The sequence below is a fragment of the Acipenser ruthenus genome, chromosome 1, assembly GCF_902713425.1.
Source record: "Acipenser ruthenus chromosome 1, fAciRut3.2 maternal haplotype, whole genome shotgun sequence".
NCBI classification, from domain to species: domain Eukaryota; kingdom Metazoa; phylum Chordata; class Actinopteri; order Acipenseriformes; family Acipenseridae; genus Acipenser; species Acipenser ruthenus.
Window position 1 is genome coordinate 97,926,455 of NC_081189.1, and position 13,722 is coordinate 97,940,176.

General features: G+C 38.7%; 1 protein-coding gene across 2 annotated transcripts in view; it reads right to left on the minus strand.

The window, feature by feature from the left end:
* Positions 1-13,722, minus strand: part of LOC117421269 (sister chromatid cohesion protein PDS5 homolog A) — a 46,638-nt gene that overhangs the window by 10,020 nt on the left and 22,896 nt on the right. The window contains exons 10-22 of one of the 2 annotated variants that reach the window (XM_034920983.2): positions 13,555-13,649; positions 12,671-12,816; positions 12,195-12,346; positions 11,664-11,777; positions 11,461-11,542; positions 10,447-10,495; positions 10,191-10,330; positions 9,776-9,891; positions 9,262-9,367; positions 8,822-8,982; positions 6,380-6,503; positions 5,254-5,412; positions 2,852-2,920 (exon numbers count right to left, since the gene is read on the minus strand). In XM_034920983.2, coding sequence (XP_034776874.1) covers positions 2,852-2,920; positions 5,254-5,412; positions 6,380-6,503; positions 8,822-8,982; positions 9,262-9,367; positions 9,776-9,891; positions 10,191-10,330; positions 10,447-10,495; positions 11,461-11,542; positions 11,664-11,777; positions 12,195-12,346; positions 12,671-12,816; positions 13,555-13,649 — 1,513 coding nt within the window. Of the gene's footprint in view, positions 1-2,851; positions 2,921-5,253; positions 5,413-6,379; positions 6,504-8,821; positions 8,983-9,261; positions 9,368-9,775; positions 9,892-10,190; positions 10,331-10,446; positions 10,496-11,460; positions 11,543-11,663; positions 11,778-12,194; positions 12,347-12,670; positions 12,817-13,554; positions 13,650-13,722 lie in introns of those variants that run through there. The other variant, XM_059032634.1, reaches the window with a different exon arrangement.

The following is a 13,722-nucleotide window of genomic DNA, read 5'->3' on the forward strand; positions in this document are numbered from 1 at the left end:
GAAGACAGACAGACCATTATAACCTTTAAAAGTGTAGGTCTTTCCTTTAGAGAAATTGCAAAGAAAGCCAAGGTGTCAGTGAGTACAGTTTCCTACACCATCAAAAGGCACTTGGAAACTGGAGGAAACTCTGACAGGAAGAGGTCTGGCAGACCCAAAGCCACAACAGAATCAGAAGACAAGTTTCTGAGAGTCAACAGCTTGCGTGATAGGCGGCTCACAGGACAACAGCTTCAAGCACAGCTTAACACTGGTCGAAGTAAGCAAGTCTCAGTTTCAACTGTGAAGAGAAGACTTCGAGCTGCAGGTTTGACAGGTCGAGTGGCAGTAAGAAAGCCATTGCTAAGATGGCAAAATAAGAAAAAGAGGCTTGCCTGGGCCATGAAGCACCGCCAGTGGACTACTGAAGACTGGAAGGTGGTCTTATGGACCGATGAATCAAAATTTGAAATCTTCGGTTCATCACGCAGGGTTTTTGTACGCCGTCGAGTAGGCGAAAGGATGGTTCCTCGGTGTGTGACACCGACTGTCAAACATGGAGGAGGAAGCGTGATGGTCTGGGGCTCTTTTGCTGGATCCAGAGTCGGCGACTTGCACAGAGTGAGTGGCACCCTGAACCAAAACTGCTTCCACAGCATTTTGCAGCGTCAGGGGTTCATCCTACAGCAAGGTAATGACCCAAAACATACCTCCAGGCTATGTCAGAACTACCTTAGAAGAAAAGAACAAGACGGTAGGCTTCAAATCATGGAATGGCAAGCACAGTCTCCAGACTTAAACCCCATCGAGCTGGTTTGGGATGAACTGGACAGAAGGGTGAAGGCAAATCAACCTACAAGTGCAACACATCTGTGAGCACTTCTGCAACAGTGTTGGGAAGAACTTTCCGAACAATATTTGATTTCCATTGTAGAAAGAATGCCACGAGTGTGTTCGGCTGTTATATCTGCAAAAGGTGGCTACTTTGATGAGTCAAAAATTTAGATTAAATTTTGTTAAACAAAATGATTCCATGATTTCTTTTTTATCTCCAATTGTTTATTTGTTCTATGCTCTAATTTCAGAGTACATTGAGACATTAAACTGCGTAAATTTCAATAAAAACTGGAAAAATTGAGGTGTTCTAAAACTTTTTACCGGTAGTGTGTATATTATATATATATTTTAGAGCTGTCAATTGATTAATTTTTGATCGGTTAATCTTAATCTGTGCACATTTTTAATAAAGGTAACTATATTATATCAGCTGTCCTGCATAGTAAAAAAAAAAAAAAAAAAAAAAAAAGCACCCAATTGTAATTTGGTCTTTTTAAAAGCATTCTTATTTTAGTAAATGTAGCACATTTTCACAGAACATCGGTTGTTTACATAGTTACGTACTTGGCTTCCTTCCTGTACTTCTGCATCTAGCAGAACCTGAGGCACCGAGGAGATGAAGCCGTTCGGAATGTTGTTACAGGTACCCGAGAATACTGTGGCTATTGACAAGTGATTGCTTAACATGCGGTCGTAGTCACTAATCAGAGAAAGTAATTCCACATAATGACCTCTATTTGAAGAATTGGTGCCTTCATGATCAGTTCAGGTATTTTTGGTGTATACCTCAATCCAACACCCCCCCCCCCCCCCCCAGCCCCAGAGACAGTTCTTGAAAATTAATTCTTCCAAATCAACTACAATGTCTCCATTGTCTTAAGACATTTTTCTTTAATTTGTAAAAAGCATTTGAAATATTACTTCAAAAGTTCAATATAATTCTTTTTTCTTTTTTTTTTTTAATTCAGCTATGCTTACACACCCTACCCGCCTCTGCTCACTAATGATTGGACTGCCGTTCTATTGGTTGATTTTATTTGATATACAAAAAAATATAACTGCACAATTAAATTTAAAAAAAAAAAAAATCTGCAAACCAACTTTTCAGCTATAAATTGATCAGATTAATCTATTAAAATCAGAGCAGCCCTAATTATATAAGAAAGAAGAACACAAGAAAGTTTACAAATGAGAGGAGGCCATTCAGCCCATCTTGCTCGTTTGGTTGTTAGTAGCTTATTGATCCCAGAATCTCATCAAGCAGCTTCTTGAAAGATCCCAGGGTGTCAGCTTCAACAACATTACATAAGAACACACTTATATGCATGTCAATGCCATGTGCACCAGTGGTTAACGAGGTTGACTGACTGTCTGTCTGTATGTATATAATCATACTTCACTTGATTCATAGGCTTGCAGCAATCCTGAATCTCCCAGTATACTCTGTCAAAACTGACAGGCTTCATTTGTTGTTGTGTTGCTGCTAGAAAGTATACTTTGGAGAAGCGTGTTTAGCACACAGGTGGTGCTTCAGATTAGATGTAGCCTGCCTTTGTGATACTGAAAATTTAAATTTGACAGTAGATACATCATTCACAACAAGTCCTTCACTTTAGTACTTTGCTCCATAATGCATTTATATGGCTAACTTTCTATGCAGACGCAGACTGCACTCGTTGCGTTGTATGCACTTGAGTATATTAAAATGGAATGAGTTACGGTTTGGTAAGAGGGTCAAGAAAGAGTAAACTGCGATTAATTGACAGCCCTAAAAAAATGTACGTTTCATTGCCAAACTTTAATTGCAGGATCTAGAGTATAACACCTGTATTTTTTTGTGTTTAAAATCATTAATTAATTTTGAAATACTTTAGTCCTAGTTGTAAAAACTATAGTTTTAAAAAACATAAAAATTGCAGACTGCAAGGAACAATGTTTTGCAAGAATAATTCAGCTGTGCTTTATCTGGCCACAAGGTAGAGAACAAGTGGGTGTTTAATATCTGAGTTTAGAGCAAAGCCGATTTAAGACTTACTTTTGCCAATACTTCTGGAGAAACCTCTTCATCTGGACACCATAACTTCCCATTCTTATTGCCCACAGACTGCAAAAAGTGGAAAAGAATTTTAGAAGTAGTAACACTTAATATAGATGAGTATCAATTACATACTCCATTCAAACACCTAAATTCCAAAGCAAGCATACTATAACTGTAAAAAGTAAAGCAAATATATTACTTTGAAACTCACATATTAACTCAGCTATACTTTATACAAATATTTTAAAAGGCTAAAGCTATTAAACAGCAAAACGTTAGGTTATAATAACCCTGATGGGTATTTATCACTTAAAGAACCCAGAAACTGAAAAATATATCAAAGCTGCTCATCTGACCCTGTGATAATTATTATTATTTATTATTTAGCAGATGCCCTTATCCAGGGCGACTTACAATTGTTACAAGATATCACATTATTTTTTACACATTATTTTTACAGACAATTACCCATTTATACAGTTGGGTTTTTACTGGAGCAATCTAGGTAAAGCATCTTGCTCAAGGGTACAGCAGCAGTGTCCCCCACCTGGGATTGAACCCATGACCCTCCGGTCAAGAGTTCAGAGCCCTAACCACTACTCCACACTTCTGCTCTCAGGGGCGGACATGATGTAGTCATGTCCGCCCCTGAGAGCATACACAGACTGCACAGATACTTAACAGGTATGAATACAAAGCCGTCGCAAGGCAATATTGCAGAACGACTGGAATGCTATAAGGCTCAGCCAAAGGCTACCTTGCACGTTACCATTAGGAACCCCAGTAACAAGTAGGTAGGGCTAAAAAACTGTGGGAGAACCCACCTCTATGTTTATGTTGTAAGGATCGACCCTGAAGCCGCCTTTAACACTAGTTCCAAAGCCAGGGTTTTGTGGATCTATGCCATTCAGTCTATAGAACCTGGTAAAAGTATGTGGAGTAGCCCACACCGCTTCATTGCAAATGCCTGGTGACAGATGCACCCTGGAACAAAGCCCACAAAGTTGCCATGCCCCTGGTGGAATGGGCAGTGACCTTTTCTGGAGGGGCAAGTTGGCTCGCTCACAGGCAGTCTTGACTGAATGTTATCCATTTTGATAGCCTCTGCTTAGAAAGGGCTTGACAAAAAACTACCTCCAACTCTGTGTCCTGTCAACATAATACTCAAAGGGCAAAGCATATGGAGCCGTCACTCCCTGTCAGACTCTTTGACATGAAATGCCAAGATAGTTTTTGGCAAAAAAGCAGCATTGGTACAAAGTGTAACCTTTGTCCTGGCTTCTGCAAAAATTAAGCAGGCTTTCACAATCTAAAATGCTTGCATCTCACTCACCTGCTTAGTGGATGTGATTGCAAGTAAGAAAGCCGCTTTGAGCAATAATTTACAGCTCAGCTGAATGCAAGGGCTCAAATGGAGGCTTCATGCGTGCTTCAAGCATCACGTTAAGCCTCCAGTGAGGAGCAATATCCTTCACAGGCGGCTGAAGCCGCCAAGGTTTAAAAAAAGTGCCCTGCCAGGAAGTGAGAGCCTGGGGAGCCTGAATCAAATTTGACATGGCAAGCTGAAATAGCTGCCAGATAGACCTTTAATGTAGATGGGGATTTCCCCTTGTCAAACAGGTCTTGCAAAAATTGCAGTATAACTGCCATGGCACAGGTTGTGGGGGTTTTGACCCCAAGGGTGTCAATGACCCTATGATAGACCCAGATGGCTTAAATTCAGCCGCTCAGGGGCCAAACCCAGAGCTGTAGGCTTGACGGAATCGGGATGCCACAATGTCCCCTGAAGAGACTGAAGAGGTCTCACGTTTTGGCAAGCTCCATGGCTGGCTGCTCAGGAGCTGCATCAGATCTGAAAACCAGTCTCCTGGGCCAGTAAGGGGCTATTAGTAGCACCCTGGCCCGGTCCTGCCCGATTTTCTCCAGACACAGTGGGAGCACGGCGAGCGGTGGGAAGGCATGTAACAGCTGCCTCGGCCACTGGTGTGCCAAGGCATCTATCGCCAGCAGGTCCCTGGCTTCTGTTATGGAGAACCAGAGGGGACAGTAGGTCGATTCCTGGTAGGCAGAGATCTCTCTCTGCTCTTCCAAACTGCTCCCAAATGAGGCTCACAACCTCTCTGGAAAGTCACTACTGTAAGCACTCAGTTGCTCTGAAAAAGCTTCATACAGGCGGCTATTCTCAGGGGCGGGCATGACTTCGACACAGGCTCCGACAAGCAGCTTTGCTATATTATTCAGGCTCTGGGTCTTTAAGGAACTATATTTTCCATGTGGTATTAACTCTTGTGAGCTACACCATCATAAGAATCGGACATCAATCATGATTTTCTTAGTAAAGAAAGAGCTCAGCTTTACAGAATTGATAAGCAGAAAATGTTGTCAGCAGTTTGTCTTACTCGGTCATTCATGAGGAGGTCTTTGACAATAAAGTTAGCAACAATAGATTTCATTGGAGAAGCAAACTGGTCTGGTGCCAACATGGAGATGTGCCCCAAGGAGACCAGGGGAGTTATCAGCTGCTCCGGTACATCAGCATTGAGGCTTCTACTGAGAGGCTGGAAAAAAAAAAAAAAAAATTATATGTATATATATATATATATATATATATATATATATATATATATATATATATATATATATATATATATATATATATATACACACACACACACACACACACATACATACATACATACATACATACACACACACATTATTATATATATATATATATATATATATATATATATATATATATATATATATATATGTGTGTGTGTGTGTGTGTGTGTGTGTATGTATATATATAATTCTTTAAACATATGCTCTCCAATTGGAACTAGGGGTAGAACGATAACTAATTTGAGTTCAATGGTTGACACTTAAATACTTAATAAATAATGTATTTGTTAATGTGTTGTGCTCTACTTGTGAATTGTCATTAAATGTAATTTGTATGTTAATTTCAATTGCACCTCCATCCACCTGAAACTGCACGCTTCACAATTACTTCACAACCCCTTGATTCCCTTGATGTGCGATTAGTCGACTACCACTTTACTATTCAACTAGGCGACTATTAGGTGCTACACTTAGTCTAGACTTTAGGGAAGTGAAATAACTCAATGCACTAAAAATAAGTACCTGTATATCAGTAAAATCCCCTGCCTTGGCTATCACCATCATGAAAAAATTGATGACCATGACACCAACATTCATATGGCAGGATAGTATAGAACAAGAGATAAGTGGTTCTCGAGATATATACAAAAATGTATGCGTCACAGATGGATGAATTCATGGACAATTAAATAAGTGATACATACAACTGCCTCCACTATATCCCCTTTGCAATAAGAAATATCACATAAAACATATGTGGTATTTCTTACAGCTACTAGGGGCAATGTTATGGAGGTTCTACAAACTGGGATAAAGTGATGATTAAAACAGATAAATGATACTATGGGAATAAAAACAATACAATAGTTAAGATAACATTTCTTAACCATACCAGTTTACCTCAAAAATCTGTGCAAGCTGTACTTCTTTGTTGTGGAATATTGCATGTATGCAGTGGACCGCTTGCTTAGCCTGGTGAGGTGTACCTCGCTTTGCCTTTTGATGCAGGATAGGAATAAGGGTTCTGTAAAACACAAATAGATTAACCTCCTAAAGAGAGCAAGTGCCCTGCAAGTATTCTGCTAAAAATCAACTGCATTTCACAGATGGAAGCTGACCTCCTGCCCTCATTACAGCATGCTGGACTATATTAACAGATGGGTTTGCTGGCAATCTACTGGTTGAGTTTTTTTTATTTTGACTGGATGTATTCATCTTGATTTCTGCATTACAGAAAATGATGTTTCTCTATTGCAATATCAACACATTTGGAAAAGTTTTTTTATGCTGCAAGTACATATTCTTCTGTATTAATTTACTTTTCATAAAGGTCTTTCTCACCAAGCTCGTCCAGCGTATTTTGACGCCTTCAGGTTGCTTTCACATCAAAGGTGTTAATTAAAACACAAGAAATGGGCAAAACCATAATGCACGAGGTCGAGATGGCGGACAGCGCCGAAGATATTTTATTATTATATGCTGCACATCAGTAGCATAAAAGCCGTCAGTCGTCGATTTTGGGTCCATAATACCCTGAAAAGCAGAGACATGCTGGGAGAATATCATCGACTGGTTCAAGAGCTGAAACTAGATGCATTTTTTTATTTTTTTTTTATTTTTTTTTTTTACATATTTTAGAATGAGCAGACAAAAGTTAACTTTTTTTTTTTTTTTTTTAAATTTACAATCCCGCGCTGACTCGGGAGAAACAAAGACGGACACACGCGTCCTCCAAAACGTGTGCCGTCAGCTTCTTATCACTCTGCAGGTCCACCATGCAGCCACCTCAGAGCTCCAGGCAACTTACAGGCAGGCCCGCAGGCACCCGGGCAGTCTACAGGGGTTGCTGGTACGCGGTGAGCTGAGGACACCCTGGCTGACCTAAGCCCTCTCCACCCGGGCTGGAAACTCCTGTCCTGTGGTCGGCAGTGGAATAGCCTGAACTCGAACCGGCGACCTCCAGGTTATAGGGCACATCCTACACTCCACGCAGAGTGCGTTTACCGGATGTGCCACTCAGGAGCCTTAGACAAAAGTTTTCTGTTCTGCTTGACTACTTGGTCCAAGTTTAAAAAAAAAAAAAAAAGCCAACTTCCGAGAGTCCATCAGTCCAGAACAACGTCTGGCCATCTGCTTTAGGTGAGTAATATACAAAAACAATTAAACGGTCAGCTATAGAATAAATACTCATTCTGTATAAATGACATCAGTGCAGTATTGCTGCCTTTCCAGTTTGTGCACATTTGTTGTTGCTACAGTCAAACGAAATAGATTCAAACATCCTTCACTGGCTGAGTGCAAAAACATTAATTGTACAATAACTACCATAAAATACATGGATGATTAAAGTTCTAATATGAATTAGTTTTTAGTTATTACGTTCTTGTTCTCATCCAGCGATTTATTTTATACTGAAAACATTTACAGAAAACCTAAACTTCATTAGTATGGTTTCCTTAGCCTTGTGAAGTAAAACCACACAGTAATTTGCAGGTTGAACCTGTATTTTATTTTAACGTACACTGTAATATTAAAATCGAAATAATGAAGATTGGAAAGTAAAGTATACAATGTGCAGTTTATTTAAACAGGAAAACAATTTCTAAAAACAAAACAAATTCACTGGATTATTTATCCAGTGACAATTCTGTATATACTAAATTGTATTTTACTTGTTAGTATTATTGTAAATAAATGTAAGGTTTTTTTTTTTTATCTTGATCGTTAAATAGTCTATTATTTCAACATTTCCTTATTGAATATTAAACCTTTTTTTTTTTTAAATTCTGTAGCCATGTTGTTGATGTTTGTTGCCATGCCGATATGAGGGGGCGCGAGCTGGAGTGCGATTGGTTAGAGAAATATATTTACGCCCGACACACACAAAAAATAGGACACTATTTTAGTCTGTTTTGTGCGTGGTGTGAAAGTCCCATAGGATGTATAGTATTCTAAAAAAAAGAATGTTACGCTGGACGCCGATGCTTTGACGTGACGTGCTTGGTGTGGAAAAATCTTTAGATTTTCCTTCTATCAGAATGTTTACATACATAGAAATAAAATAAAAAATAAATAGTAATAGCTGGTCCATATCTCTCAAATTGACAAAAACAGGACATTCCATATCTGACAACCAGTTTTTAAAGCAAAGGTAAGTTTCTCAATGAAACTGTTCAACAGATTTAAACTTCATTAACATGTAGAACAATTTAGGAAGTTAACAGCTTATATGTAAAAAAATATTAATTAAGCTATCAGCTTTTAGTTGCTTGTCCTAGATTCTGATGTTTGCAGTTTGAGAGGTATGGGCTGGCTTTCCAATAAAACGAGCAGAGTCCTCACGATCGAATCTGCGGAAGTTCAGTTTCTATTTTGTGTCCAGTGTTTCTGAAAATCTGAATAGCTGCCTCTGCCACCTTTTCATCTTCCATTTTGAGGCACTGCAGGAGGGATTCATAAGTCTCTGCAGAGTGGAAGGAGGTAGGGTGAGTGAAAGACAGAACCTGCAAAAAAGATTATACTTCCTATTAAACCAAACTTATAAAACAGGCCAATACTACTTAAGAGTTATGCAAGCCAGTCATGAACTAAAATAAGCAAGTTACAATTGCTAGAATTGCTGTAAAGACTGTGCTTCACTTAACTGCAGTAAGCAGTGCTCTAGATTAGTTACATTAGACACTGACACCACAGTATAAATTTACTAAAGCCTGAACTGTGAGACAACACTGGTCTCAAGAAAGACTAGAAGAACTTCTACTTCTTGGGGGCTTTCTCATTACCTTTAGCAGCTCCAGCCCAGATCGGATGGCTGCATCAGGCATCACACCCTCCTCTTCATCCTCGGCAGTGCCTTCTATTGATTTATTCAGCAGTTTTACCAAAGCACTGCCAGAAAACAAACACTGCACTTAATACACAGAATATTTTAAAACTAATGAGCAAATCACCTCTGAAGCCATAAAAAAAAAACACACACATTGGCAAACATGAAACATATCTTCAAACACTAGGTGTCACTATGAGTCAGGAGCTTCTATTCAGAGCACAGTTCTCACAACCTTAAGTTATTTTCCCCACTCTTTTCCTCCCACAGCACACTGTCAGCAAAGCACAGACAAGGTATTAAGAGTGAAAACTATAGGTAGTCAGTAATTCAGCTGGTAGCTCATGCTTCCACAAACCTCTACCAACAAGAGTGTTATCCACAAATTACAGCGCAAGTGCAGAAACACTGCTTCAATCTGGCAAGCAAGCAACTATTTATCAGTATTTTTTTTTAAACAGAAACATTACCTGATGGCTTCAGAATCAATGTGCACAGGTGCAATCCTCTCCAAAAGGAATTTGACCATTTCTAGGAAGGGATTTGTTGGCTGCTTTGGATTTGCTAGCTTACGGGTTATTTCCCTCTGGGGAAAATGACAAATAAGGCAGTTGAGTAACCAAAAAAAAAAAAAAAAAAAAAAACACAAAGCAGGATGCCAAAATGGTATATTATTGAAATGACTAGGTTTGAACAATCAAGTCCCTGCTAAACCTGCTGTGAACTGAGCTCTAAGGGAGGAACAATTTAACAAACTCCTGGCTTAAGACTTAATTGAAGGTAGTGCAGAGCTGGTACGAATTTAAAAAGTTGTTTGCTGAACTTAGCTTGTACAGAGTAAAACACTGCACAAGTATTTGTCAATACAGAAATACATATACTGACCACACAGACTTCAGCCTGTTTGCAGGAACATGTTGGATTGATCAGTAACTCAAGTTGAGCCCTTAGCTTTTCATCTTCACCCAGAACCTGGTTGAACTTCTTCATGAAGTCTTGTGCTTTTCCAGGGTCAGGAAGGTTTTCTGTATGAAACATCACATTAATTATACTATGTATAAACCGCAAAACAACACAAATACATCAGCTCCCTTCAATCTAGTTAACAAGAAAAAACAAGAAAAAAACCCACATCACTTACTTGCTATAGTCATCAGCTTCCCAAACATAGCAGCACTATTTGCTTCAGACTAGGGGAAAAAAATAAAAACAAATTAAATTTGACCGACATGCACAGGTGTATGAATTTACATAGGAAAATAGACATTTAGAAATCCAAAGGCCTTTTACAGTATTGCACTTTTAGTGGATTTGCAGCTTGGGATGACAATCATTGTTATTTGAGTATTATTGTCCAAAGAAACAAAAGATATAGGAAACAAAAGATATAAGGTACTTTACTTAGATTGCTCCAGTAATAACCCAACTGTACAAATGGGTAATTGTATGTAAAAATAATGTGATATGTGAAATAATGTGATATGTTGTAACAACTGTAAGTCACCCTGGATAAGGGCATCTGCTAAGAAATAAATAATAATATTCATGAGATACGCCTTTTTTTTTTTTCCCCCCGACTTGTTTCGGCTCCTGTCGCTACCACTCGGCAATTGAATGGTTTTCTCGGCTTTTTCCGGAGAAAAAACGACTGGAAACCAGTTTTTTGCGTTGCTATAATGATGTCGGACCCAGTCCGACAAAGGACCTGAGAGGAATAATTGCAATGTCGGACCCAGTCCAACAATGGACCGCAAAGGGTTAACACTTTGCGGACCTTACCAGGTCCAACATTACAATTTTCCCTTTCCGGTCCGATATCATCAAAAAAGAAGTAAAGCACAGGTCTCTAGTTGTTTTTTCTCCAGAGAAAGCAGAGAGAACCATTCAATGGCCGAGTGAGACCGATAAGAGCCAAAAAACGAAAAAAAAAACACTTTTAAACAGTGCGTGTGAAAATAAATTGGACCCGACGCGCTTGAGACGCGCTGAATAAATGGACCACTAAGGTTTAAGGCAGTTGCTTTATCCCTGCCCTGTACACATGGTTCTCTTTGTTGTCCAACAAATCTGTCTCTTGTAATTTGGAAGAAAACACAAATGTATAGCTATTGAACCTCACCCTGGGCCACAGCAGCATAAAGGTAAAAATGCTTACAGTTGGTTGTTTATGCAAATCCAGAAGCTCTCGTACTTGACTCCTCAGCATGTTCTGACATTTCCACATTTCATTGAGCGCTCTGTGGAATAACACATTCAATGCTACTCTTAAATACTTTGAAACTTTTTTTTTTAATAATTTAAAAGATCCCACACACATTCATGGTAAATACAGAATTTCAACCAATTAACAATACTCACTTGACAGCATTAGGGTCGAGGCAAGCATACAGATAATAGAGACACTTCATTTTCTCCTCAGTCTCCAGATTATGGGGGACCATGTACTGAGCGAATATTTTTTCCACCAGTAACCTTAAGACAAAAACAAATAAAATACAGCATTTAAAATCAGTATCTGCAATTTGCCATCAGCACTTCCAAATGCTGCCTCCGCTACAGTAATTTATAACTGCAGGAAGAGTTAAGGTTGTTAATAAAATAACACATATGTCCTTAAACTTGTATTTGTAGCAAGAAACAATTAAGTTGCATTAGCTTAAAGTCTGCTTCCAGCAAACATTACATCATATCTTAAGTGCATCTTGTTTAGAATATCTTTAGTTTGAAAAACAGCCTAACTGCAATGACAGTATAATCTAAAAGTAGCTCATAAATGTACACACAGGATAATTCCAATTTATTTCTACCTAAAAACAAACACATTTGGTACAGCAAAAATAAAAAACACACGCACGCACGCACACACACTCCACAGGAGGCGAGACTTACTTGTCATCAATGCTGTTCTGATAGTAGATGTGGAGAAGCTTGTCCTTGATCCAGCTCACTTTCTGGGCGGCGTCTTTTCCTGCCTCGTGGTGAAGGCAATATTTTTTGTGCAGCTGTGCAAGTCCCATCATTGCTTCTTTCCTGACCCGCCACTACATACAAGGGAAATGCATTTAATACAAACTCCAGGATTTCTTAATTTACATTAGCGATCAATGTTAATCCAAAGGAATAAAAAAAATACTGTTGCAGTGGTATTTGTGGTAATCATACAGTAAAAACATGTCCTTTGTACAGAGGTGGCTGATGAGCAAGACGTCACTGTATGTATGTAACGTACATTGCCAGACACAGATAAAAATACATATTTGAAAGATTACGTACATGAAGACAAAATGTGAAAATGTGAAATTTAAATGTGATAAATTACGTTTTTATTGATTGTTAAAAGATGTGTTGAATGTTTAAAATCTTACCCTTTTATCCAGTGTTCTTTCCCTCACAAACCCAAGCAGTTGATCGTTGACAAGGCAAAGGTCTTTCTTGCCAGCAGTTATTATGGTAACAATTACATCATGGCGAATAGCCTCCTCAGGATCATGAGACCTAACTTTGAGGAACTCTAGATAAAAACACATACAAAAAAAGGTTAGGTTAAGAGAAAATATTACAAAACTGAATGGGGAGAGGGCCTAATCTTATTTATTTGCAATTTGACATTATGCTAGCCAATATAAGGGTGGCATAATCTAAATTTAAAATAAATAAATAAATAAAATAAAATAAAATCATATTATACTTTAAACACTACTTATTTAAAAAAAAAAACTGTTGCTCCAAGGGTTGGAAAATGTCTTTGCTGGTCACTGGAAGCCAGTCGCTTTTTCAACCCAAGGGGAAGTTGTCCACTACAAAGTGAAAACTGAAGGCAGTATTTCTTAGCAGATTTATTTCTTAGCAGATGCCCTTATCCAGGGCGACTTACAATTGTTACAAGATTTCACATTATACAGATATCACATTAATTTTACATACAATTACCCATTTATACAGTTGGGTTTTTACTGGAGCAATCTAGGTAAAGTACCTTGCTCAAGGGTACAACAGCAGTGCCCCCCACTGGGGATTGAACCCACAACCCTCCGGTCAAGAGTCCAGAGCCCTAACCACTACTCCACACCGCTGCCCAGTATCTGTTTTATTAAACCTGTGATGTTAGACGGCAAGAGTGTTTTGACTATTAACTGCCGAGTGATGGCAGAGTGCAACAGTTATTTGGCCATTAGGTTATCAAGTTTCAAGCTTTTGTCAAGTTTGTGAAAATCATTTCATGGACTAAATAAAAAGGCAGCAGTCTTACCTGTGAGATCTTTGGCTAAATCAGGGTGGTTCATCAGACAGTGGCTGGCAAATTTGACACACTCCAATCTTACAGGCACATGGATGTCATTAAACCTAAAGAAAAAAAAATAGATATAAATATATATAAATAAAATAAATACACAGGACAGGTGTTTGATTACTGGTA